The 27,596-nt window shown below is 34.8% G+C and overlaps 5 protein-coding genes and 1 non-coding gene across 8 annotated transcripts; 4 read left to right on the top strand and 2 right to left on the bottom strand.

Moving 5' to 3' along the window:
• Nucleotides 1–1,707: 1,707 nt before the first annotated feature.
• Nucleotides 1,708–6,669, bottom strand: LOC142540125 (uncharacterized). 3 transcript variants are annotated; one of them, XM_075646055.1, is made up of 11 exons: nt 6,315–6,669; nt 5,576–5,755; nt 5,361–5,485; nt 4,846–4,954; nt 4,693–4,732; nt 4,288–4,377; nt 4,097–4,196; nt 3,881–4,020; nt 3,476–3,578; nt 2,564–3,285; nt 1,708–2,254 (listed from the first exon to the last, which is right to left on the bottom strand). In XM_075646055.1, the coding sequence occupies exons 2-11, from the start codon at nt 5,712–5,714 to the stop codon at nt 1,990–1,992; spliced, it is 1,833 nt and encodes a 610-aa protein (XP_075502170.1). In that variant the 5' UTR covers nt 5,715–5,755; nt 6,315–6,669; the 3' UTR covers nt 1,708–1,989. The 3 variants fall into 3 exon arrangements, with proteins under 3 accessions (XP_075502170.1, XP_075502171.1, XP_075502172.1); XM_075646056.1 differs by having other exon boundaries at nt 5,576–5,719; XM_075646057.1 differs by having other exon boundaries at nt 1,709–2,254; nt 5,361–5,470; nt 6,315–6,668.
• A 7,037-nt stretch (nt 6,670–13,706) lies between these two features.
• Nucleotides 13,707–18,768, top strand: LOC142540124 (uncharacterized). The gene is made up of 4 exons (XM_075646054.1): nt 13,707–14,429; nt 15,999–16,154; nt 16,242–16,928; nt 17,343–18,768. The coding sequence occupies exons 1-4, from the start codon at nt 14,082–14,084 to the stop codon at nt 18,372–18,374; spliced, it is 2,223 nt and encodes a 740-aa protein (XP_075502169.1). The 5' UTR covers nt 13,707–14,081; the 3' UTR covers nt 18,375–18,768.
• Nucleotides 18,769–19,058: 290 nt separating this feature from the next.
• Nucleotides 19,059–19,131, bottom strand: TRNAR-CCU (transfer RNA arginine (anticodon CCU)). Its single transcript has one exon. It is a non-coding gene; the product is annotated as a tRNA-Arg (tRNA).
• Nucleotides 19,132–19,223: 92 nt separating this feature from the next.
• On the top strand, nt 19,224–21,428 carry LOC142538946 (uncharacterized). Its single transcript, XM_075644245.1, has 8 exons — nt 19,224–19,405; nt 19,480–19,686; nt 19,819–19,930; nt 20,130–20,200; nt 20,281–20,340; nt 20,437–20,543; nt 20,862–20,955; nt 21,312–21,428. The coding sequence occupies exons 1-8, from the start codon at nt 19,285–19,287 to the stop codon at nt 21,410–21,412; spliced, it is 873 nt and encodes a 290-aa protein (XP_075500360.1). The 5' UTR covers nt 19,224–19,284; the 3' UTR covers nt 21,413–21,428.
• A 1,194-nt stretch (nt 21,429–22,622) lies between these two features.
• LOC142538944 (universal stress protein PHOS34-like) lies at nt 22,623–23,707 on the top strand. Its single transcript, XM_075644244.1, has 4 exons — nt 22,623–22,970; nt 23,074–23,177; nt 23,281–23,399; nt 23,492–23,707. The coding sequence occupies exons 1-4, from the start codon at nt 22,685–22,687 to the stop codon at nt 23,583–23,585; spliced, it is 603 nt and encodes a 200-aa protein (XP_075500359.1). The 5' UTR covers nt 22,623–22,684; the 3' UTR covers nt 23,586–23,707.
• Nucleotides 23,708–24,943: 1,236 nt separating this feature from the next.
• On the top strand, nt 24,944–27,344 carry LOC142540123 (putative glycosyltransferase At5g03795). The gene is made up of 3 exons (XM_075646053.1): nt 24,944–25,413; nt 26,078–26,642; nt 26,856–27,344. Exons 1-3 carry the CDS (start codon nt 25,050–25,052, stop codon nt 27,337–27,339), a joined length of 1,413 nt encoding a protein of 470 aa, XP_075502168.1. The 5' UTR covers nt 24,944–25,049; the 3' UTR covers nt 27,340–27,344.
• Nucleotides 27,345–27,596: the final 252 nt, after the last annotated feature.

The raw sequence follows: 27,596 nt of genomic DNA, 5'->3' as shown, positions 1-27,596 counted from the left end.
TCAAGTTCGTCAGGTCCCCGCAACACAGCCAAGGGTAATATAGTCATAAAACATAATAATAGAAGAACGTGGGGGTGGGGGCTACAATATAGAGAGGCTGTGGTTTGTGGCAGTTGTCGTTCAATAGGCTGACGTGTCCCGATGATGCAACGTGATTGGCCCCACCCTTGACCTGTTCCCGCCAACCGTTGATCCCGAGTTGGCACAAAATGTCAGATAAACGGTCGAGATGTCTCAAGGAACACATCTCAGCCGTTCTTTGGAAGTCAATTCATTTTCCACATCCAACATATATTATTATTTATTTATTTGTGTGGGTTGGACTTGGAGATTACAGGATTTTATGGGTTGTATTCAAGGCTGGCCTTACGACTGGAATTTATTTTTAATTAATTGTTTTGTTATAATTTTATTTAACGAGTTCATGAAATCATCTTTTTTAATTGAATACATCATTTGGAATCTGACTAGATCTCTTGTAAGATAATCTCACGAATCTTTATCTGTAAGACGGGTCAACCCTACCGATATTCATAATAAAAAGTAATATTCTTAGCATATAATATTTTTCATGGATGACCCAAATAAGAGATGTGTCTCACAAAATACGACCTGTGAGATTGTCTCAAAAAATATAAACGTGTATTATTCACTACACATAAAGTAACTAATAGTAACTCTTTAAAGGCGAGTATTATCTTTTCATATTCCACAACTAATCATCAATAATTGAATTCATGTTATCTTCATATTATGTTATATCTATTATTGACAACACCAACCAAAAACATAATGAAAAATCAAAATCAATCTATTTCAAATAATATATATATTAATTTTATATTATGTTAATGGGAAACATTATACACAAAACTTAATTGAATTTAATGTATTAAATCATGAATTATTCTTAGTGCGGTAGCCATTCTTGACTAACCTTAAATGAATGGAAATGGGCCCATCTTTATCCTCCAAGTCTGACTATTTATTGCTCTAACACAAAATTATGGGGCCAAAATGAAATGTCATTAAATATCAGCGGCGGCGTTAAAAGGAAAATTTTAATTTTTTTATATTTAGATTTTTTTTTCCTAAAAAATATATAATCACAGGAAACGGGGAGAAAATTAATTAATATTTTTCAAATTTATAGTTAATCACATTTATTACATATAACCGTGATTAATTACATAGGTAAAAACTTGTTTGAGACGGTTCACACGGGTAGTATTTTATAAGACAGCTCTTTTATTTGGGTCATCCATGAAAAAATATTACTTTTTATGCTAAGAATATTAATTTTTATTGTGAATGTTGGTAGGATTGACATGTCTCACAGATAAAGATTCGTGGGACTGTAGACTTACTCAATTACCCATGGGTTTCATCTGTGTGTATTGAAATAGTCTAATTTTTTTGGAAGAACTATATTAAATTATTTAAAACTTTCACGAAAAGTTGATAACTCCAAAGTATTAATGATTTGGGACAAGGAAGTGGTGGCCACTTGACCAACTTTATTGAACAATTATTTGTTCACAAACTGAATAATGTCTTGGTGGTGCATCCTACATATTTATATTTAGGAATTATTTGCTGATGGAATATCATTTGATTGTCTATCTTTGATTTATTTAATGTCAGACTCATGTTTTAGAAATTATTAGCGTTATAAATTATTATGTTATTCATATTTCTGATTTATTATGTAATACATCTTTAATTGTCTCATCCATCGAAATAAGTAATGTAACTACGTAAACTATCCAATAAAGGTTTCTTTTGAAAACAAAATAACACACCTAAATTAGCATGACTGCAAAACAGTACAAGCTTAAACAAAAGTCGGATCTTGTGACAGTCACCAACAGCAGTTCTTTTGCATTATTCCATGCAATATGAGCTGCATAAAAATGTGTTGATGCGCAAAATCGTGTCTAAAACTCCAGCCCCTACGAATCCGATGAATTTCAGTAGTTGCTTGGCTCTTTAGTTCCCAGAAATGGAATGGAAGCAACAATATCGATATCTCTTCTTGTTTCTTGTCTTAGTCTTGATATGTCCGTTAGTCTTGTTTATACTAGCATTCATGGTGTGACTCTCTGTCATCTTCTCACTGAGTGGTGATCCAGTTTTCTGGTCCATAAAAGAGCCTGAAGCAACATGCTTGGTGTGAGAGAGAGATTCATCATGTGAAGCTGGTGCATCGTGGCTTTGGTTTGTTCCCTTTGAGTAAGGTGTGGACTTTTCAAGCCTGAAGCAAGAATTTCACGAGAAAAATTAGAGCAGAGTACGTTTGGCTCAACTTGATATTGCACACTTGGGAGTACAGGACTTTACTTTGTCTCAAGAAAGTGAAAGCTAAATCATAATATTATTTATTTGTCTGAACAGATGGTGTTTGATTACGGGACTTGATGGAAGCCATAAATAACTAAGGCCAAAAAAGTAATGTGAATTGTGGGTTAAGGACAGTAGCTAGCAAGAACAAAATTGCAAACAAGCATTAATTTTACTGAAATTTGTTGTCTTACCTATCAAATTCATGTTCCTTATTTATTACCTGGAAGCATGATGGTGAGAGCTGTTTCTGAGTTCTTGTGAGGTCGTTTCTGTTGATCCCGTTCTTGAGGATTCACAATTCTCGCTTATTCTGAACATCCGATCAGCTTCGGAGCACAGAGATTCTTCCACATCATGTTTCTCTAAATTCGCTCTTGTATGGATTTTGGGATGAAATATTCCCTGGTTACCGTTAGTCTCCCGATACATATAAATGATCTTTTCTAATGTTTCGAGAGCTTGTTCTACCTCTGAACTGACAATCACATTCTTCGTCTTTAAATTTTCTGCAATTTCATGGGTTGTTACTGAAATTTGTTCTACCTCTTGGCCTGTAACAATTTCCTTGCCAGCCCTTTCCGAAATTTCTCTACTTGAATCATCACAAGATTTTTGAATATTCTCGAGTAATGATTTGCTTCCTTTAGTGCTGTTTTCCTCAAACTCCTCGATTTCATCACTTGTATTTCGATCTACATTCACCACGTACTTTGAGGCAATAACAGAGTCATCACGACCATTATTCGACTCAGAATGATTATGTTCAAATTCTTTTGTCCCTTGTTGTTCAAGCTCAATGGACGTGCTTTGTTTCAGATTTTCTTGTTCAGGGGATTCAACTGATGTATTTCCCATAAAAAGAGCCTGGCGGATACGAGAGTATAAGGGTTCTTTCAAGGCCTCTAAAAATTTTTCATCACCTTCAGAAACAGAAGCAACTTCCTGCAGTTGTCCCAAGACAACTTAGATAAGAGGGGTGCTAACGAACAGCATGAAGTAAAATAATATGCTGGTGTCCATTTGATTAAAGGGACGACAGTGTATCCAACCAAGAAAGTTTTCCCATCCATTATTAATCATACGATCATATCAATCAATAAACGCCTTTAACAAAGCAATTTTCAAAATTTACCTTTTTATAGAGCTTAAAACCACTACCTACAAGCTGCCTCGAGATAAAATTGATTAATGCCGGAGGAACGAAGTCCAACTTGAGATCCATGTTCGCAATTGTCCTGCGAAATTGGGAACGCTGTGACCGGAGTCGGGGTGATCGATAAAATATTCAATTCAAAAATGAAATAATGACACTAATTTCTGAACTGTTTTATGTTAGCTCTAATTTTGTTGTTGGCTTGAAATGGAAATTAAAAAATGGAATTTAAGGCAATTGATTCACCCATTTTCTGAAAGTAATATAGCAAAGATTGCTTCATACATATTTTTATGCACACATACTTCCAGGTCTAAGGCAAGAGCGATGGCAGTTTTTGGATATACACAAACTAGGATGATGCAATATAGTTTTATGTCCTACCTGAAGAAGCTTCTATCTGCAGTAACTTTCTGTATAGCATAGCCTCCCACCAAGTCTATTCTTACTACATCCTGTACATTAGGTATCCCTTCTCGAGTGAACCCATGAGTACGAATATCAATCACCTCTGAGTCGGAGATCTGAAAACTTATCAATATTTATATTTCGAATTAAGAAGAGAGCCACTTGTCTGACAAATAAATCATAATAATTTACCGAGTTGAGAAGCACCACGAGTAGACCATCCTGGAAATACTCAAATGCAAAACCATGTATTAGAGCCTCTCTGCTGGAAAGTGGCCATGAAACCTTCATCCTTTCTTCCAAATAATTGGGCAGATATCAGCATTTTATAGCCATGGTCCACATCCATAACTACAGCAAAAATTATGGGTAGCAAAACATACCTCACCAATGATATGTTTTCACCGGTTCTAACTCTTCGTAAACATTGGGAAGAGACAACTTTGAAGGTGGGAATTGCAATTTGAGGCCACCTGGAAGGATAAAGCTGGCAGCGTTATTATATATTCAAACACGGAAGAAATAAAGGATTTTGGGAAACAACATTTTGGATCTGTGGATAAATATACATCACAATCTCCATTACAATCTTCCAAATATTTATTTTCTTCTCATTTTTCATATCTCCTAACATAATGATTACATTAAATTTTTATTTACCCAAAAATACTCAAATATTATAATACACACTCAATATAAATTTTAAGATACCAAAAAACTAATATATATCATGAACTCGGGAATGGACAGAAATGAAAACAAACATTGCCATACAAGTTAACTCGTACCATTTTTTATACAGGTCTGACTCCCATGAAATACATAGACCTGTCAGAGACGAAGAAATGTCTTCACAAATATGTGTGATCCGTAAAGTGGTAATGCATTTCATATAACATTCTGAAAAAAGGCAAATATCTGAGTATTTAAGTTTATCTTACAAACATCGAGAGGTCCATCCACATAGCCTTCAACAAGCAGTGAATGAAATGGAGTGCCCTCTGGTCCTTCTCGATACATAACTCGAAATTCTTCCGTGTCTTCTTTTACCTAAAAAAAGGAATGTTAAACATACTTGCTACCCTAAACCCCGATAAGATGTATATCTACAGTCAATGATAAAGTGAATCGATATGAGCCATCATGGATAATCAACTAACAGACTAGAAAAAAGAGCTTTCAAAAGCTAGATAAAATTTCCCGGTCCAGATAGGACTAAAGCAAAAATATAGGAAGGCCAAAATGTCAAAGTTTAATATTTTAGAGCTTTCACACACCAAATGTTGAATCTCAAGGTGACAAATTTGTCACAAAAGCCTCAATAAAAAAAACAAACCAACAGCAATTCAAAAACCAAAAAAAATAATAATAATAAGAGGGCGGTGTCATTGATCGAGTTCGTATTAGAAAGATTGCAGATAAAAAACATTTGGTAAAGGGAAGATGGGCAGCATACTTTCCAGCCACGATGTATATCCTTGCTGCTTGATTTTGTCGCACTCCTCAACATTTCTAGGAATTTAGAAACTTCCTTGCTTTTTCTTTCCACCACGGTATCCAGATATTCTGAATGTAATGTAACTAAAATCATAATATTCCATAAACATAAACTTTGTACATTAATAGCAGAGCTATATGTGCATCAGAAAATTCAGCTATCAAAAAACAAACCTTCGAACTGAAAATCTGATGATTCTAAAATTTGCTTCTTCACAAGGGTCTTAATTGTCTCATCATTTGTCAAGTCAGGAGATGCTAAGGTCTTATCCAGATTGCTTCTATAATCAGATATATCACCTTTCCTCTCCATATTCGCTATCAAATCAAAAGGGGGAAACTCCCACGGAATATCTAATTATCAAAACAAACAAATTGATATCCACTGATTATGGACATACAAGTGCACTACAACAAAACGAAATATAATTTTTCAAGTCCAAACTAAAAGGGCATAATCTGTAAGCCAGAAAATAAACTATTTGAATATGAAACACAAAATTTAAAACCAAAAGTTTGAGATTTTCTCAAATCATCACATTATATACTTTGATATAAGAAAAAAGAAGAAGCAATTGGTGCCGTTATAACTATTTACAATATGACTCATCTAAGATGTATTCATAATACATAAACAGACAATAAAAATTCATAAAACCAACCGTAGCAGTACAAGAAATGAATGATTCAATAAATTCTCGCCAATATTTAATCTTTCAAAGCACCCATTAATATAGAACGCAGACCGAAAATACTCAATCTACTTATTGTTTGAATAACCTTCAAATAGCACAACGAATATATGTACATATCTCATAAGCAAAACCAATAAGATTCAACAAATTGCCATAAAAATAGTTGGTCTAAGGAAATAAAAAAAAAACAAATTGCCATAAAAAGCAGGTAAACTCACTCGCAGCTGTATTCAATAAAAACCCAATTGATTTTGATAAATTTCTGAACTCCGAATAGGCTGGACTTGGGATTGAAGAAGATGAATCGCAAACAGAGATGATCGCAAGAGGGGTCGAGTCAAACCAGCCGATACTATCTATACAAGCCTAAAATAGGTCTATCTTGAACACTACGAATCCGCATACACGAGGCAGAAGAGAATGGTGCGGCATCAAATTCTTGAATATTCTTCGAACCGTGCGTTTGTGGTAGAAAATTCAGGAATATATTCAATGCACGGCGAACTGTTTCTTGTTCTAGAGTGGAGGGTTAATTAGTTGACAGCTTATTAAATACTGGATCCAAAAATCTTTCGAGGAACTAATCGGAAAATAAAAATATTAAATCTCTGGTGTTTAGTTGGAAACAGCCGAGAAATGAAAGATTTTACCGTTGACCGACTGAGATTTAAGGATTCGTGGAATTTAATTGATAGTTGCTGTTTGCAGGTCAAATCGATTTTTTTTTAAAAAAAAATTGATTTTTAATAAGTTTTAAAAAAAATTCGTGGATCTAATTTCAATGAAAAATAAATTTTGAGTTTCTTTTTTTTTTTGGTGGCAATTTGATAATTACGTCACCTCCATAACTATCCTCTGGGATTATTTGGTCTGTAAGTTTGTGAAATAAAACACAATGAATTATTATAAGTAAACAGTTAAAGAAACTTTGTTATTATGGAATAAATAAAGTGAAAAACTTATGTGAGATGGTCTCACGGGTCGTATTTTGTGAGACAGATCTCTTATTTGAGTTATCCACTAAAAAGTATTACTTTTTATGCTAAGAGTATTGTTTTTTATTATGAATATCGGTAGGGTTGACCTGTCTCACATATAAAGATTCGTGAGACTGACTCACAAAATACCTATTCATAAATAAAAGAATTGAAAAATACGAAAATAGGTGGATGTGATTATTTTAGGAAATTCCAAATATCATCAAGAAACTACTGAGGTATGGTTTTTGCAACTCTGTATTGATATTTGTAATTTTTTTCTTTAAAAAAATGAAGGTCATACCTACAGTGATTTATTAAAGAAAATTTTGAATCCGTTTTATTTATAATTATGAGATTTTTGAAGGAAAAAATTATGAAATATTGTATTAATTAAAGTTGATAAATAATATTACAGTAATTTACGAAATTGTTAAGGGATAGGATGAGAATTAGGAAAGTGGTAACATCACCGTATCCTTCACGCTTAATTTATTTTATTTTATTTCATTTTATTCAAGGAATTGTCTCATATTTAAGTGGTATTATCCTAATTTAATCAGGATTTATGTTTATTACTAGCAAATTATATTAGTTCCTTTGCAACTTCAGAGGCTAGGGACAACAAATATAGAACAATTCAACAAATATAATATGTATAGTATTATAAAAGAACTAATAATTATTTTAAAAAAACCTCATGAAATTGATATCAATATTCGGCATTATTTAAAATATTAATGTCAATTAATTGATGGCATATCAACTAATAAGATAATAATGAGGATGAGTAATTAAAGGCGATATTAAAAGTACTTGTAACAATAAAGATGAGTAATTAAAGACGATATTATAAGTGATATATAAATTATAAGTATTTGTAGAACAATGGAATAGGGATATGTTCATAGTGGTATGATATTGTCCATTTTAGACATAAATTCTTACTATTTTGTTTTTAGACTTCACCCAAAAGACATCATATCAACGAAGATATCATTCAATCGTATTAACATTTCTCTTGATTTTTCAATGTTTCCCAACCTCTTTTCAAACAAAGGTCCACCGTTATTACCATGATTATGTTCTCCTCTCCAGCCTATCCGTCCTCTAATCGAGGTCACTTCTCTTTATCGCGTCGATAGCGCACGTCTTGCATAAAATACTTGGAACACCACCCACCTCGAAAGCTCATCACATATTTAATTAGAGTCTCACCTCATTTGTGTAAGTATCCGAGAATTCAATCCACATTACTCGATCTAGTCCAATAAAAATTGGAAGATGAATAGGCTTGAGAAGAGGGGAGGACCAAATATTAGGATAATACGAGACTTTGATTAGATTCTAACAATATTAAGAAATCTAAAAGTATATTGATAATTAAATTATTCTCTTTTGCAATTTTAGAAGGGACGACAAACATAATATTATAAAATCAATTAAAAAGATAGAATATTATAAAAAAAATTGTAAAAAACACTCATAAAATCGATACCAATATTTATCATTAATAAAAATAAACCGATATTCACGTGTGGAGTAAGTGCTCCATGCTAGTAAAACTAAAAGTGTGACACATTTACTTATTATTATATTATGAAAATTAATCATAAATATATCCAATCTTGTGGTAATCCCTCAAATGATTATCGATAATTTAAGGAAATCTGTTATAATTAGTAATTGAAATATGGATAAATTTGTTCGATAAAAGTTCCACTGATATACGTACATTTTTTCTGAAAAATATCATTTAAATCAACTAGTCGATCTTGGCTGCTTTCCAGTCCATGGTCCATCACATTCCTATCAAAGACTTCTACAATCAAAGCAGTTCGAAAAAATATTGATGGCTTCGTCGAAGGCAATTGATGGCTTCGTATCTACTTCGATTGATCTACCATTTAAAAAAAAAAAAAAAAAAAACCCCTAAACAAGTGGACAAATTATAAAAGACCCGATGAACAATTTAAAAAAAAAAACATGACCTCTCCAAGCGTATATGAAATACAATAGATAATATCATTTTTTTTAAAAAAAAATAGTTGATCAAATTAATGTCGTATTTTTGTACACGAGATCTATATTTTTTTTACTTTCGATCCCACAGGTAAAGATAAACATAAATCCATTAGATATATCCATAGGTTAATGTTAGTTGAAGAATCGTTTAGTTGTTTTAGATTCCATGGGATTTGAAGTAAATCTTCGAAAAAAAACCAGTGTCGAATAATTTGATTTAGGACAATCGCTGCTCAATTAATAACCAAGACATAAAACAAAACACACACATTCAACCGAGAAAACAAAAATATGTAAATAAAGGAATCATGTCGTGTCTTGAAACAATGAAGCTTTTGTAGAGCTTAGCTTCGCCCTTGGTTTATCCTATATCTAATAATCTCGACGCCAAGGTAGTCAGTCAACAGGACCAATCACAGCAACATGTGGTTTTCCCACCTGCAACGCGAACGGCGGATATCTGGGGGAACTTGTCCAAGGTTGTGGAAGCTATCAGTTCAGCTACGGTTTCGACAAGATTGCGAGGTGTACCCTCGACGATTTCTTTAAACTATGCTGCACGAACACGGCCAAATTATCGAAGAATCATCTTAACTAGCACAGGCAATATCAAAGATTGCTATAACTTGGGTCCATGGGGTAGAGTTTGCTAGCTTTCTGTGCGACGATTTAAAGGTAATGATAATCAAAATAAAGATGAACTTTACATAGTTTTTGGGAGTCAAAAGTTTTATCAGAAAGCTAAATGTTCGATCTAACACAACATATAAAAATAAGGCCAATGTTTATAAACACAGAGCAAGTAGCCATAATTTTCAGTTTAAACATCATATCACACACTGAAATTAAAACTGATTTGTTGAAGAAAAGCATGGGAAGCAATAAAACCCGAGCCTCGACAGACTAGTTCGTACAGTCAGTTTTCTTCGTAGTTAATTTGAGCCGCGAGAAACAGCCTATTGAACACTAATTAAGGGAGGAAAATTCCTGCTAACTGCAAGAAACCAACCACCAAAATAATAAGGAGACAACATGTGAACTGGATATTGAATTTAGTGTCAAAACTATGTTGTGACAAGTGACTCCAGTTTAAACTTTTAGCTAAATCATCTGAAATATATAATCTAATTGTTAGATAAGATAACCTTTGAAGTTCGAACAGTAGAGTTGCTAGAGAACTCAAAGATTCAATGTCGAATTTTTGGTGAGCAGATTTCCCCATTTCAAACTCATGCATCTCTAAACTCCTAGTTATGTCTCACCGATATATAGCAGTACGACTGATGGTATCTGATAGGTCATCCGAATTATCGGCAGCTCGAAGATCCGTCCAGGCATCAACTTCTATCAAGAATTTCTGACCCAACACCCGTTCTTTGGGCTTTACCCCGTGGTACGTACCCACGGAACTTTAAACCCCTCAACACAAGCTTGTCTCCCTTTGGCATTTCTACATAAGATATGGCCGCCACAAGTAAAAACGATGGCTAGAATTAGGATACAATACTCCGACAACACTTTGGTGATAAATTATTATTTTTTATTTATCATACTCGTCTAACGAATAAAGATCTTTAAAATCGTCTCACAAGAGAACTACTCTTATTATAATTAGATCTCGAACTCAATGCCTGATCTAAAATTCAAGACCCAGATGTTATTAGACACACGATTTTGACAACAATATCCGTGAAACGGATTTAGTCAATATTTTAAATAAAAAATAATATTTTTTAACACAAAATATAATATTTAATGAATCAGTTAAACAAGCGATCCGTCTACAATAACTCGAACACTCCTGGAGACCATCACCCTCACAATGTTGCACTCATGGTGTATAATGAATTAATGACCAAATCCAAATTGAATAAAAATATAATTCACTCCACAATTATTTTAAATTGGCATTCATCTCAAAGGACCAAACACGCACCAAAATTGACATTGAACCGATATTAAAATAGATCAGAAAAATCTTGATTTGTTTGGAGACGACAACAACAATAATTTATATAAACGCATTACTTGTAATGGTTTATTGGAGAGTGAAAAAAAAAATTAAATAATTACTACTTTACCTAACTTGAACAAAAGATGCTGCTCTCACTAAATCCCAAAAAAAGTAACAAAAAAATAGTAGGTTTTTTCAAGTTTATACTTGATGTGTTTCATCCATGTGATATGATCAAATTCTAAACTTTGAATTTTCCATGCACCAGCACGATGAGATTTTTCATTAAAACGTGAGAGATTAATATGCTCTAAAAGTGTCGAGAAATTATTTCAGATGTAATATAACTAATTTTATTCAATTTTTGGTCTCCTTGCAATATATTCAGCATCAATTAAACTATTAAATGGACAAAATATTTATTTGTTGTACTTTTTTGACAATGGATTATACAATCCACCCAGTCGGGTGGCCTTTACATTTGTTTTTTTTAAATTCTCCTTGGTTCAACATAATATTACTTAATCGGCGGTGTGTGCCATAAAAGAACTGGTCATTGTCAACTTAGTGACCGATTGATTAAATCAAATGGAGTAAAATACTCGTATATTTAATTTAAAAAAAAAATAGTGAGACGTGAATATTTTATATGATATTATAGGAGTACAACCAAAAAAGTACTTTCTTACGTGAAAATCGACAATCGTTATTCTTCGATGTGAACTGGGTAAATAGTTTCTAGATCACGTTAATCAAGTAAATCGCACTAGACAAGATCTGTGCGATACGTTAGCCCAAGAAAGTGTTGGAGTGACAAATCGAAATTTCATTATAATTTGTCAAGAACTTACATACTCTACTAACTCGTACAAACTATTATTAGCAAGGTAGGTGTTTAATTGTTAGGACGTAAGTTAGACATTTTATATAACGAACATTGAATTGGACGACACCAATCACAATTAAATGCCCAGCTGTAAACAATAACTTAGTGTGGTTTTATATGCTAATAATGTCACATACATTAATGACGTTAGATTATAAATCACATATTAACTATAATTGTATTAAATAAATTTGATAATTTATCTCGTTGGGAAGAAATATTTGTTCTTACTGTTGTGATAATCGAAACATGATGTTTTCAATATTTGAATGTTGTATAATTTAAAAGATTATAATTACAACGCTGTCACCACCTAGTTATTTTTTGAAAAATGGCACAGATCCCTAACAGAAAATGATGAAAGTAGCAGTACAATGTTTTGGTTTTGCATTTTTACAATAAGGTCTGCAATATTACTATTACATAATTACAATAATAATACCACATGTTGGACACTGTCACTATGCCGAGGCCAATACAAAATCTATTAATTAGGTACGTCGTAAAGTGCAAGTGGACCCTAATTACAAGATTAATCATCCACTTTTCCCACCAAGGATCCAAATAAAATAACCTTACCTCTTTTTACAAAAAATTCCTAAATCTAGGGTTCTTTGCGTAATTTGTGTTTGAGATTACTAATTAAAAAATTAAAGTGAATTTCAAATCTATTCATTATCGAATCATGCACTTTCAATATAATAAATGCTAGATTTCAATTACACCCAATATGAAATTTACTTGAAAAGAAGATTACAAGATTTTGATAAGTGGATTATAAACATTAACGGTCGTAACCGGAGCTATAACGAAAAAGATGGTTTCGTAGATTTTTCAAGATTGCAAGAGATTTTATACTTGCAAATCGTGCACAATATAATATTGACTTATATGTCCATACATAATGTCATCCCATCCAAATTATAAAGATGAATATTCAATATCTCATGCTTCGATATTTTGACTTTTATTTTGATTATAGTTATATTTATTTTGGATTTATATTATATAATCACACAATAATTAATTTGAAATTAGATTTTAAGAGGTCAACGGCCATCCCAATCCTTCAAAATTGGACCAACGAACCATGTTATATATATCACAAACTCTAAATTATAAATTCGTCAATGTTCTTATCCATAAATTTTATTTCAGTACTATTTGATTTATTTAGCTTAGCCAAATTTGAATACGAAATTTCAAATTTTAAAAAATCCAATCATATAAGATTACAAAAATGAATAGTAATAAACAGAAAAGTAGACGATCTGCTTTATATCTACATTGAAAAATAAAATTTTTAATGTAAAAAAGAACATATGGTCGGAACACAAAAATTTGTGTGAAACGGTCTGAAATTTGTGTGAAACGGTCTCACGGGTCGTATTTTGTGAGACGAATATTTTATTTGGGTCATTCATGGAAAAATATTACTTTTTATGCTATGAGTATTACTGTTTATTGTGAATATCGGTAGAGTTCGTCTCACAGATAAAGATTCGTGAGATCGTCTCACAAAAAACCTACTTCGACCGAAAAATTTTATAAAAAAATATTCCGTACGTGTTTTGCAAAAATATTAATATAATTTATCCATATATGAACATAACAGATATAATCGCATTAAATTAAATCGAATACATAAAAACTGGAAATCTGAAATTGAAAGAGGATAACGAAACGTCAGAAATAATCTAAATACCTAATCTTGATTTTGTTGACCTTAAAAGCTCCAAACTTGGTCAACTATCTACTCACCACGCCGTTTTCATTGGCAACAAACTCACCATTTTTAGTTTTTATAATCCAATTTCATATTTATATTCAAAACCAGACAGATAACGGCAAGATCTTCTATATTTTCCTTTCCATCCCACTCACTTTTCAGGAGGAAAGTCCGCAGTAAAAAAAAAAAAGAAAGAAAGAAAAAAAAAACACGGTCGCATTGTGGAGAATTTGCATTTGTAGGATCAAGAAAAACCCATGTAGAATTCACATATCTTTCGTTGTTTTCTTGTATTATCGGTAATATATCCCATCTAACATACGATATCTTCAAATTTTCGAGAAAGGTAGGACTATTTGTCTCAAATTTTCGAGAAATCCCCATCTCTTTTCTGTTTCTTGGATTGATAATAAGATGGTGGTGAAGATGATGAGGTGGAGGCCGTGGCCTCCACTGATTTCAAGAAAGTACGAGGTTAAACTCATAGTGCAGAGGCTCGAGGGTTGTGATTGGGTGCATGAGGGTGCAGAGAAGGATAATGGTGGCCTTGCGGTGGAGATCAGGTGGAAGGGTCCCAAGATTTCGCTGGGTTCGTTCAGGAGGACTGTTAAAAGAAACTTTACCAAAGTGGAGGCTGTGAAACATGGCCAAAACGGCGGCGTTTTGGTGGAGTGGGATGAGGAATTTCAGAATGTTTGTAGTTTTTCTGGGTACAAGGATAGCGTGTTTCATCCCTGGGAGATCAATTTTACTGTTTTGCATGTGAGTTACTTGCTTTGACTTCTTCCTTTTTTCCCCAATAATTGAATATTAAATTTTTGTTTATGCATTTTATTGGGTTTCTCTTCTCTTCATTAATTCTTTTCGAAACTTTCTGTTTCCCTTTGATTTACTTTTATGTTGAGTTTTTTTTATGGGTTTCTGATTTCGATTTTGCCCCGTATACTTCGGCTATACAGTTAGAAATATGGCCATGTTGACTTGCCAACTCTTCCAAGGTTCACACAATTAAGAAATAATTGCTCAAACTGTTAGTTAGAATGTAGGATATGCTGATAGTTTCTTTTCTATGCATTGTGGACGATATCTTTTTTGGTTCTGTTGGTAGCACCATTTATCTGTGTTTGTTCTCAATCTTATCACTCATCCTTGTATGAGAACGTCTTTATGATTTTAACAGACAAATTTGATTCTTTAATCTTGAGTTCTCAATCTTATCACTCATCCTTGTATGAGAACGTCTTTACGATTTTAACAGACAAATTGATTCTTTAATCTTGAGTTATAAGTGCAGTTGCTGAAAATCCGTCAGTTGAAATTCATTTTTGACTGTCTAAATAACTCTTTGCAAAGTTTCATTTACTGAAGTCGAATGCACTCCCTAAATCATGATCCCTTTTCAACCGATTCAAGGGTTTACAAATGTGATCTCTTCACATCCATGATTTATATCATGATGGGTTCTTGTTATCATTCAGCAGCCATTTTGGGAATCTGTTGGGCCCTTATTATTCATATTATTTGGTTGTGTATGTTCTTATTATTATGTAACTATAATTGGATCATGTTAGATGCTATTCCCGTGTGTAAGTAGTTGTAGATTTAGGATTTGCATTGTGATTTTTATGTTTTTTGATTCTGATAATGATCTTCATTGAGCATTTTTATGTTGACATGCGTGGAGATTTGAGCTTTTAATTTGTTCGATTCAACGACCGTGTGGATCATGTAATACTGCAACTTCAGTGCTAACTGTTTGTAGATTAAGGATCTTTGTCCAGAACAAGGTACCAATGAATGACACTTGTAAGGTCTTTAGATTGTACATTAATTCTCTTGATAACGGTCACATGTGACAAATAAATAACTGATTTAACTGGTAAAACTTTTAACTTGTGCGAACAAAAAAACCATTGGCATCTGAATTTTTGTCTTGAAGAATGATCTATATATGCATTACCATATTGCAGATCCTTCATTGGAAACTTTACATTGATTGAAAACACTGGTTGGTTTGTGAAAATTGCTGCCACTTTGATTTGTACATCAATTTCCTGCATATTCGAATTCCAAATGCATGACTTAAGAAGCCAATGATTTTTAATAAAAAAATTAGTTAGCCGTAATTGCATTCAGTTGAATTGTTACTTTAATATTTCTACCTTTTTCTTCATTTACAATTAGATTAGCTCTATGCTGCTACATCATCGGTTTTGAATTATCTAGAATCAGAAGTTTTAGAAATTTTGAATTACTAATTATCGTGCGAGAAAAAAGTAGTCTTTAGAGAGATTATTTTTATAGTATTTAAACTGTTTTGCATTGCATCAGGAGCCGAACCAAGGAGTGAAGAGAAAGTTTTCTGTCATTGGTTTGGCAACCTTAAACCTTGCTGATTGTGCTTCAAAGACTGATGGCTGTGTGACTGAAGTCAAAATTCCTTTGGCAGTTTCTAGCACTGTGGTCGAGCATCGCCCTTTGCTCTGTGTGAGTAACTGATATTTAACATCATTTTTTAGTTTTTGTTTACCGACAATCACTTCTGACTATGTCCCGTCTTTATCTATATTCCAGATATCTCTCAGCTTGTCGGAACTTAGAAGTGCGCAAGAAACATTGGAATTGGTTTCAAGTCCAATTGTGCCTGTTCCATCCCCTTCAGTGTCCGGAGAATCTTCCACGGAGAAAGATGAGCTTTCAGCCCTTAAAGCTGGTCTCAGAAAGGTTAGGATTTTTACCGAGTACGTGTCATCTCGAAGAGCCAAAAAAGCCTGCCGTGATGATGAGGGTAGTGAGGGGAGGTGTTCTGCCAAGAGTGAAGAGGGTGAATTTGCTTACCCATATGATTCTGACTTCGCTGAAGAATCTGTAGAAGGAGAATCCGAGGAAAACAAGGAAGATCCCAAATTTCGGAAGTCATTTAGTTATGGCACGCTGGCATATGCTAATTATGCAGGCGTGTCATTTTACTCCAGTGCAAGAATCAACAATGAGGACGAGGACTGGATTTACTATAGCAACCGCCGTCGATCAGATGTTGGCTGCTCACTAAAAGATGAACTAGGATCGACTATTACCGAGCCTTCCTTAATACAGAACTCTAAACGTAGTATATTACCTTGGAAGAAGAGGAAGTTGAGTTTTAGGTCCCCTAAATCTAAAGGCGAGCCATTACTGAAGAAAGCATATGGAGAAGAAGGTGGAGATGATATAGACTTTGATAGAAGGCAACTGAGTTCTGATGAGTCACTCTCTTGTGGGGTAAGAATTTTTTTGTTTATTCTTCACTTGCAAAATAAGAACCACAAAAATAGATGTTCTTTGAGCCCAAATTACTGGTTATTTTGTAGTTGCAAAATAAGAACCACAAAAATAAGTATGAAGACTCGGTGCTGTTTTCATGCGGTAGTCAGAAAAGATGTTATATCAGCTAATTATGCATTTTTTATTTATTGACAAAATTGTTCCTCATTTGGGAATACACCATCATCTATATTAAAGAAAGCCTTCTTATTCTCCCACATGTTCCACGTAACTTTATATTGATGCCATTTGCTTTAGGGAATGTGCGGTATTTGCCATTATATTTTATCGTAAAATACAACAATTGCATGCATTCCAACTCAGTAATTTTTCTACTCAAAGTCTAATTAAGTGGTGGCTAATTTTCTTCAGTGGCATAAAATTGATGAATGCTCAAATGCAAACCGATCACCAGTTTCCGAGTTTGGCGATGACAGTTTTGCTGTCGGCACTTGGGAGCAGAAAGAAATAGTCAGCAGGGATGGAAGTATGAAGATTCAGACACAAGTCTTCTTTGCCTCCATTGATCAGCGAAGCGAACGTGCTGCAGGAGTAAGTGCTTGTACGGCCCTCGTCGCTGTTATTGCTCACTGGTTGCAGACCAATTCTGATCTCATGCCTATAAAATCACAGTTTGATAGCTTGATCAGAGATGGCTCATTGGAGTGGAGAAAACTTTGTGAGAACGAAGCATACATGGAACGGTTCCCAGACAAGCACTTTGATCTTGAGACAATTCTCCAAGCGAAAATACGCGATCTTGTTGTAGTTCCTGGGAAGTCATTTATCGGCTTTTTTCACTTGGACGAAAAGGTGGGTGGAAACTTTGATTTTTTGCAAAGCGCAATGTCCTTTGACAATATCTGGGACGAAATTAACCATTCATTGAAAACCGATGCTCAAGTTTTCATTGTCAGTTGGAATGACCATTTTTTCGTCCTCAAGGTTGAGAAAGATGCCTATTTTATTTTCGACACACTAGGTGAGCGACTGCATGAGGGATGCAATCAGGCATACATACTGAAATTCGACAGAAATACAACCATCTATAAACTGCCAAATACCGAACAACCATTGGAAGAAAAACCCATGGAAGAGCAGGCTGCCGTTTCTCCAGCAGTGGAGTCTTTGGACTCAGGTGCTCAGCCAAACAGCTCAGGGGAAGATTCCAAAGAAGAAACATCAGTTACAATACCTGAGGAACAGATGAAAGATGAACCTGAAGAAGAGGTGGTTTGTCAAGGGAAAGAATCGTGCAAAGCGTACATAAAGAGTTTCTTGGCTGCAATTCCAATTAGAGAACTACAGGAAGATATCAAGAAAGGTTTAGTAATGTCAACACCCCTTCATCATCGACTCCAGATCGAGTTTAACTTCACGCAATTACGGCAACCGGCATCATAGATATCCGAGGTTGCTGCTACTTCAGTACTGCGCCAAGAACCCCGGTAGCTGTACATTTGAGTAGCCTGACTATGGACTGACTTTATTTTCTTCCCAAAGGGACACCAAAAATAGCTTGTTGGGTGTCTAGGATTCAAAACTACAACCATCTTAGGTAGGAGTTAGTTTGATTCACCACATGTTGAATTGCCAATACCTCACGTAAATGACTGCTGACAACTGATCTTTGTGCTGCGTAATCTTGTTGAATGACTCCTTCAATTTAGACAACCAACATCAACATGTGTGCATAAGCATAATTTTATGGGTTTTATTCTTCAATATTTGTCTTTGTAAGAGATTCATTTATATGTAACTTCACCAAATACTTTGTCTGAAAGGATTTTGTTGCACATGTTCTTGCTTATTGGTGCATGCGAGCAAAGTGTAATAACGATTTTCGGGAAGCCATTCTTAGTTTTTTTGTAACTAGATCTGTTACATATTGACTTGTCATCATGTTAATAGAACGCTTTTTGGGGGGGAAAGGACGGGGAATCAAATGAATGTCTTTTCATCTGTGTTTTAATCTGTATTCTGAACATGAAAATAAAACTGAACTTGATTTATTATTATTTTATTAAATGTGATACTGCCAGACTACAACGGAGAAATTTTAAAAAGGTTGATAAAATTTAATTGTAGCGCGCCAGGTAGGGGTCGAACCTACGACTTTCTGCTTAGGAAACAGACGCTCTATCCACTGAGCTACAGGCGCTTCTATTGTTTATATTTACCACGTAAATTTATATATTCGCATCTTAAATTATAAGAGACTTTTTATTTGTTATTATTTCAACATTACCCACCGAAATTTTTTTAAAAAAAGGGCGGTCGCAGATCTCGAGAGAGTCAGGGAGGGAGGAGAAAAATGGCGTCCGTGGAGGAGTCGATTGGGAAATTCAGCAAGACGGTGGCGAAATTCTGCAACCACCTCCAAAGTAGCGGTGCAGCACTCAAAGAGTCCGTCGACCGCCGTCCCATACCTCTCGGTAGCAATTCATTTCCCCCTAATCAACAGGTTGATTGATAGTGCTGTTCTCGATCTCTTTATTTATATGCGTAGACTCTGCGTCCACTACCTTCATACAAAGCGTTAATCGGAGGGTAAATGCTGCTGGTGTTGACTTGAACATGCTGGAATCGATGACCTTCGGAACGGTTTCCTTTGAGGAGCTTTTGGGACACTGCAATGAGGTCTTGAAGAAGAATCAAAGCGATCTTCTTGCCCTCCACGATCACCTCTGCTCCTCATCCAACTATAACCCTCCTCGTACGTTTTTTCTGCACTAATTTGTACTTATGCCACTTTCGTCGGCAATACTGGTGCTTTTGGTAGCAAGGGCTTTCTCCTTATTTTACTTCGATATTCGAGGTTTACTTGGTTTTTCCTTGGCTTTATTAGTTGATTTAGATGAAGATTTTGACGTAGAAGATTGCGATTTGGACAATTTCTCCACGGGTAGTGAAGATTTGGGATTGAAAAAGAATAACTTGGTTGAAGAAGAAGACTCTTTGTATCCTTATTAATTCAATGCACAGCAACACCAATATGATGTCGATTGTAGGAGTCATAAAACGCTTCACATATGTTTTTTTTTCATTTAATTGATTTGTGTTTGTAATCTGTAATCTAATCTATTGAAAATGCGTGAGAACGGATTTGTATGCTTTTCTGCTTACATTTACTGCTCAAGCACTTAACTGGTGATATAGGCTTGATGATTCACTGAGTTTAAAGAAGTTTGGAATTTCTGACGTTTGTCTTGCAACAATTGCATCTCAAGGTGAGTTGACTCTTTACACAAGAGCATAAATTCATTCACTTATTTGTTATAAAAAGTTTTCTATCGTCCATATTTTGAAGATAGGAGAATGGATGAACCTGATTTTGACCCCCACATGGATAGTTTGGAACCGATCCAAGGTGTGTACAAATACTCGGTTATTTATATGTTACAGCTCTGTCTTCTTACAATTGCAACATATAGTTGATCAATCCAGATGTTTATGCTGAACCCAGGTGAAACAAGAGACAATTTAAACCAAGGTAAAATTTGTCTTTTAAAAGTCTCGAGAGATGATTATGAAAGTCTTCCCAAACACATGAAAGGTTTGGCATCTTGGGAGGTACATTTTATTGTCAATTTTTACGATACTGGCTTCTAGTAACTGAGCAAGAAAATGGGTACTGCCTAAATATTCTAAATATTCCATTCTTTTTAGTTCTACCAAATCTCCAATATATCATCTGTTCAATTTTTGTATCATGTATTTACGTTAAGTACATGATATTAATTCACGCGCATTATTCAGATTAGAGTTTTGGACTGAAAATTAACGCCCAACATGTTGTCTTACATAAAACAAAAAATTCATCTTTATGTTCTCCATTGCTATCCATCGTCTAGGTTGCCTCCATAAAATATTCAAGTTTGTCATTCTCAGGATCTATCTACTGCTGTTGAAAAGATGAACGCATACATAGGGAGGAAACAGCAAGACTCGTTCCGTCAAGAGGAAATTGAATTGCTAGAACTGGGTATATCTTTACTCTTAACATACTCAATGTGGAGTGTCTTTTGAAATTCGATAGTTTAATTCTACTTTATCAGTTTTGATGATTTTGATTCAAGAGAATTTCAAATTTTCCCATAAAAAACCAAATCCATCATTCAAATAGAACCTTAAACTATTTCTTAATCTGAAATCCGTCCGGTTTGATGAAGGTCGGTCATCTCGTCAGCAGCAAATTCCCTGCTATTTAACTCTCATAGTACCCGTGACTCTAATACAAGAAACTTCCACAACTTGACTAACTCATCGCGACTCAAACTCAAAATCTCACCGCTAGTCTAACGGACTGATAATGCTTTAATTTTGGTTTATGTTGTGCAGGTTTCAAAGCAAGATCATATCTTCTGCTGCTCATAAAAATGAATCGGGTGAATGTCGAGACGAAGACAGGTGTGATCTCTTACAGAGTATTGCAACAATGAACCAATTTGCTATATTTTTTCTTTTAAAAAAATTGGAATTCGTGTGCAACAATTGTTTAGTGTGATTGTTTTCCGAGTGAAAATTTAGATGGTAAAAAATTTCACTCTCCTCCAACTACAAGAGACAAATCCGCATTGTATAGTCGGTCTGTCGAACTTGACATCTCTCGGCTGCCACAAGATTTATTATATCACGCGAAATGAAAGGTAAAAATACTGTTGGGATTGTCGGTTTCTATCGACGAGATGCATCCGATGGCTTTATTATGAGAACAGGACATTTTGCTTGGTGAACCACAGTCACTTACACTTCCTAAGAAAGGCCTTTGTCACGAATAAATCCAATTTTTTATTATTTTTTTAACATTGCTTCCTCAAGGTGTGAAGTTTTCAAGTAAATAATTTTTTTTATTATCGTTACCTCTAAATTTGACCAAGGCCGCGGCTAACCTACAACAATGAGATCAGCATGCATTTGTTCTTCGGCTTCCACAGATCATTTCCTTTGGATCACCTTCGAGAATTGATGCACTAAATTTATCATTATTTGTTTTTTATTAGAATTATGCATAAAAAAATATTACATAAAAATATTAAAAATGACTCACTTATAAATTTTATTTATGCACGACAAAATGATGAGAGTAAGACTAACCGATAGGTCTCCATCGACGTGGCCGCATTTGCATGCATTTTTTGGATATTTCTTTGTGCATGCAAGACAAGTGTAATTTTTTATTTATTGTTAGGAGACTGTCACTGTCTCTCTCTCTTCTCTGAGACAAGAAAAGACAGAACTTTTACATATATTTTACTCCTTAATCACAATTCATATTTTCCAATAAATATTGCAAACGAAGATAACTTGATGGAGATGCTTGTGCTTTTTAAAGCTTCACTACATTCCATTATTACTATATAATTGCCAAAAAATCTAATCACTAGCTAGTCTCTTTTATTTAAATGATTATTATTATTATTATTATTATTATTATTGTTAAATCAATAATTCAATATTTTAGCTGATAAAAATTTTAAAATTTAGATGATCCAATCCATACATTTAACTGTGCTTTAAGAATTAAATATTTAAATATATAATCCAAGTAAATACAATTTATAAAAAGAAACAATATAATTTTAAAAGCAAATAATGCATATTAATATGTGCCGAAAGGGTATTATGCATATATATAAAACCATCGCGTCTATAGATTTTATTAATTTATCGAAATCTAAAATATTTGGCCATTATCTCAAAGTGTACAAGCTATGGACACCGGAAGGGAGCTGCCGCAGACGAGTGCCGGGGAGCCAGCTGAGGGAGCGGAGCCGCAGCCCTTGACCGCATCGGAGTCGAAGAAACTGAATGTTTTGGTGGCTCTTGATGAGAGCGACAGCAGTTTCTACGCCCTGAGTTGGGCTCTCGATCATTTCTTCACTAGTTTGGCCACCGCGGCCGGCGGAGATCCCGCTCACGATCAGTTAGATTCAAGCATGGTTACTCTAGTCAATGTCCAGCCTCTTTTCCATCCTTTCATCTACCCTGCTGGACCAGGTGTGTATATATATGTATACCCGCTAACCCCCACACACACACATGAAAATTTTAGTTAGTCTGTAGTTGTTTATATATATATGTGTGTGTGTTGTGCATGCAGTTGTATACGCGACACCAGCAGTGATTGAATCTGTGAAGAAAGCCCAACAACAAAATTCTGCGGCTATACTTGGTCGTGGTTTGCAGATGTGCAAAGAGAAGAAGGTTTGCCGGCGAGAGCCATCATTTACTTCCGTTAATTTATGCATATATATGATCCCTATATATATCCCAAGATATATTAACCTTTTTGTTCTTTGGGTTTCAGATAAAGGCAGAACCTTTGATCCTTGAAGGGGATCCAAAAGAAAATATCTGTGTAGCTGCTGAACAATTGCATGCTGATGTCTTAGTCGTTGGAAGCCGTGGCCTCGGCGCCATTAAAAGGTAATTATAAATTTATCAATTTTTAGTTATTTCATAGATATAGAAGTCAAATTTATAATTGGTTCGAAATTTTGATGTGTATTATGTTGCAGGGCGCTGCTGGGAAGTGTTAGCAATTACTGCGCTCACCATGTTCGTTGCCCGGTTCTTATTGTGAAGCCGCCTACGAAAGTTGCTCATTCGTAACAAAGGAAGCTGCGCGCTTATAAATTGTGTTGTTTATTATAATATCAGTAGTCCATGTGGTTTAATTAAGTCTCCCTTCACTTTAATAGAACTCCACCCAACATTTTGAATTGCATGTATATTGATTCTGATGGATAATTTTGATGCTTAATGAATGAAAATTAAGTAAACCAATCATTGATAGTTAATGAATGAAAATTAAGCAAATCAATTAATGTGTTTGATTTGAAAAATTCAAAACGAAGAACGAAGCTTAATGAACGAATATTAAGTTCGGTGGTTTTGAATTAAACTCGAAACGAATTCATCGAATGTTGAAAGAACTTTAAACGAGTAGTCGGAATATGTAAGGGACGTAAACGAGAAAAAAAATTATCGGTGAACAATAGCAGGTGCGCATCTGTGCGTGGGTCTGTGCGTAGGTCCGTGCGCCTGCCACACCGCGCAGGTGCGCGCGTTGCACGTTCCCCTTCGTGTTTTTTCGTGTCCTTTCGGATTTTTCTGGTATTTTTTCATTTCCTTGGTATTGTTTGATGCTTGTGGTTAGTTACAATGGTCAAGGGACACCACTATGAATGAAAGATCATGTCTTTTCACATGAAAAACTAAATGATTGATTTATTGAAAATCAAAAACACATGATATACACAACATATCATTTTGCATATTGTTTTCTTCTTTCTTCAACAAGAGAGAGTTTCATTCATTTCTTTGTTATAGAACTTTGATATTTAAGTGCTCATTATCCAAAAGTTGTAGTTGTATCTTGGTAGAAGATTGCCACAAACCTTTAGCACTATTGCGATGGGCTAATTCTTTTTAAGAAGAAAGTGTTCAACACTTGTCTCTACGAGCCATTTTTATTGTTTTCTTCTTATTTTTCCTATCAAATTTCGATTCAACACACAAACAACAGATTCAACTGCATGTCTTTTTTTACACGAGACTTGGTGTGGCCAAATGCTTGTGGATTCGTATGTGTGTTTGATGAACTTTTGTGAAAACTCGTAACTGCTATTGTTCGATACGTATAGAATGTATTAATGCATTATGTTAGCCGCATTGATTTCTTTGTTCTGTGTTTAAAGGTAAGACAATGTTGAATTGTATGCATCAAAGATGAGTGCTGGTAAAACATGAAAAAATTGTGGGATTCGATAATCGGATAAAACTAGAATAACTTGTGAAAGGATTTTATATATTTCGATTAATTTAATTTAAACATAAAAAATGTAAGAATAGTCGCTGAAAAATTTCATTGTCATTTATTTACAAAGTTTGTATTTAATTTATAGAAAATGTTATATGTACAGAGGCTGTTATATATTGTCTTTGAAATTAAAAAATAAATGTTTCCAATATATTCCCCTCATTTAATGCCCCAATCATCTTCCTACTTCCTCCGCTGTGCTGTACACTTAGGCACTCTTCCAACGTTCGGTAAGCCTAAGAATCATCACAGCAATGGCCACTTCGTCTTTATTCATCCACACTCTGCTCACGCGCCGCCGCGATCCTAGCACACATGTCTACGGGCTCAAGTCCCTTTACTTTTTCATGCCCGCCACCTTAGCTCTTACGACCTCCCTTATTATACTCCTCTACATATCCTCTACTTCCAATCTCTTCTTCATTCATCCTCAGCATCTCCAGATTTCCGGTTCTGGAGATGGGGATTTTTTAATTCGTGATAAACCCACAAAAGTTTTCACCTTTTATCGTCCGGAATCTGTTGGGTACGGCGAGATTCGTCGTTTTGCGGAGAGGGGGATTGTTCCGGGAGAGACCAAGGGTCGAAGTGATACGGGGTTTGATAAGAGATCACGTGGTATGTGGAATTTCATGTCTTTTCCTTCTTTAAGCTTGGTTGACTCTTAAATTTTTGTTTTTTGTTTTTTTTGGGAATATTATGGTTTGGCTTTAGTGTGCAAGTATCATCTGTGAAGGTGGAACATTGATGGAAATTTTATCAGCTTGCTATAGTTCACTCTTTAGTCTTTCCGATGGAAAACAGATTTCTGTGTTATTTTGTTTAGCTATGGTGATTGGTGAATGCTTGCTGCTGTGTCAGAATGGATGTATCATCGACAGGCCGGCCTAGCCCGGGGAGCAGGGTTTTTAAAATTTCCAAATATCATTTATAACTTCTAAATTATAAGTTTCTCAGTCAAAAACAGCACCAACTCTTATGCTCTTACTGTGTTAATATCAGTAGTTGGAGATTTTTCAGTCAGCATAAATTCATAATTGAGCAAACGTGGTTTCTTGTTTGGTGCCTCCTAGGTTGTTCGTCTGGTTAAAATGTACTGTCATACTTGTACGCTGCCGAAGTTGAACTAGAATCTAATTTGGACATGCAATGTTATTCTGAGGCAGTGATACTTGATGAATGCCACTAAAATGTTTGCTGCAGTCAAGACTCGGATTCTTGCAGTGTTTTCTAAAGTTGATTCCTTGTTTTTATGGTTCGAAATTGCTGGTTTTGTGTTCAGGGATGTATAATAGTGACACAAAAATATTCCATGACAGAGATTCCTTCCTGAAGAACTACGAGGAAATGAATAGAAGTTTAAAGATATTTGTTTATCCACATAAACGGGATGATCCCTTCGCTAATGTGCTCTTACCTGTGGATTTCGAACCCAATGGTAATTATGCCAGTGAAAGTTATTTCAAAAAAGTTCTTGTAAACAGTCATTTCATTACAAAAGATCCTTCCAAAGCCGATCTCTTCTTTTTACCTTTTTCAATCGCAAGACTCAGGCACGACCCTCGAGTAGGGATATCTGGTATCAAAGACTTTGTTAAAGATTATCTTACCAACATTAGTCGTGAGTACCCTTACTGGAATCATAGTGGGGGAGCTGACCATTTTTACGTTGCCTGCCATTCCATCGGACGTTCTGCAATGGAGAAAGCAGTTGAAGTTAAACTTAAAGCAATGCAAATTGTATGCTCTTCAAACTATTATCTTTCTTCTTATGTCGCTCATAAAGATGCATCCTTGCCACAAATTTGGCCTAGGCTGGATAACCCTCCAAATCTGGAACGTGAAAGGTGTGTCGATGCTTTTGAATATCTGTTGATTTGGTTGCATTTGCATCAATTTATTGGATTAATCTTGACTGCAGAATGATCATATTCATCAATGCAATTTAAAACTAGGCTTCTAAACTAAGCTATTCACGGAAGTTCTCTAACAAAGTTTATTGTTTTGTGTTAATTAGTATGATCTTAACCGATCCCAACTTGTTTTAAACAAACCTTCAGGTTCAAGCTGGCCTTTTTTGCCGGATCAATAAACTCGCCAGTACGCGCAAAGCTTCTTGAGGAATGGGAAAACGACACTGAGATATCTGTTCACTTTGGTCGCCTCGAAACACCCTATTCGGAGGAGCTTTTAAGAAGTAAGTTCTGCCTTCATGTCAAAGGATTTGAAGTCAATACAGCCCGTATAGGTGATGCATTGTACTACGGTTGTGTCCCTGTAATAATAGCCAATCATTATGATCTCCCTTTCGAAGATATACTTAACTGGAAGAGTTTTTCAATCACCGTTGCCACTTTAGATACCCCTCTTCTGAAGAAAATCCTCCAAGGAGTAAGCTCAGAGAAATATTTAATTTTACAAAATAATGTCTTAAAGGCGAGAAAACACTTTCAGTGGCATCTTTCTCCTCTGGATTATGATGCTTTTTACATGGTTATGTACGAGTTATGGCTTCGGCGAAGTTCTTTAAGAATCACTGTTTAACTTAAGCAGATATAGTTTCCAATGGGATGTTTCTGTATATTCTATCAACACGTATATAGTGACTGCAACTCAACCTCCACGAAACCAACCGATCCCTGACCACATGAATGGCTGCCGGCCGGTTGTGGTCGAATCAGCGAGTTGCTATAGTCGTATATTTTGCAGCATTCCATTTGATCAAAAATTAAAAACTTGTACCACTTTTATAACTCTACATGTTTTGGTAGTTTCCACAGTCATATGCTCTGAACAAGATC

Source organism: Primulina tabacum, chromosome 3 (genome assembly GCF_025594145.1).
Source record: "Primulina tabacum isolate GXHZ01 chromosome 3, ASM2559414v2, whole genome shotgun sequence".
Classification (NCBI taxonomy): domain Eukaryota; kingdom Viridiplantae; phylum Streptophyta; class Magnoliopsida; order Lamiales; family Gesneriaceae; genus Primulina; species Primulina tabacum.
This window is presented reverse-complemented; position numbering and strand designations above follow the sequence as displayed.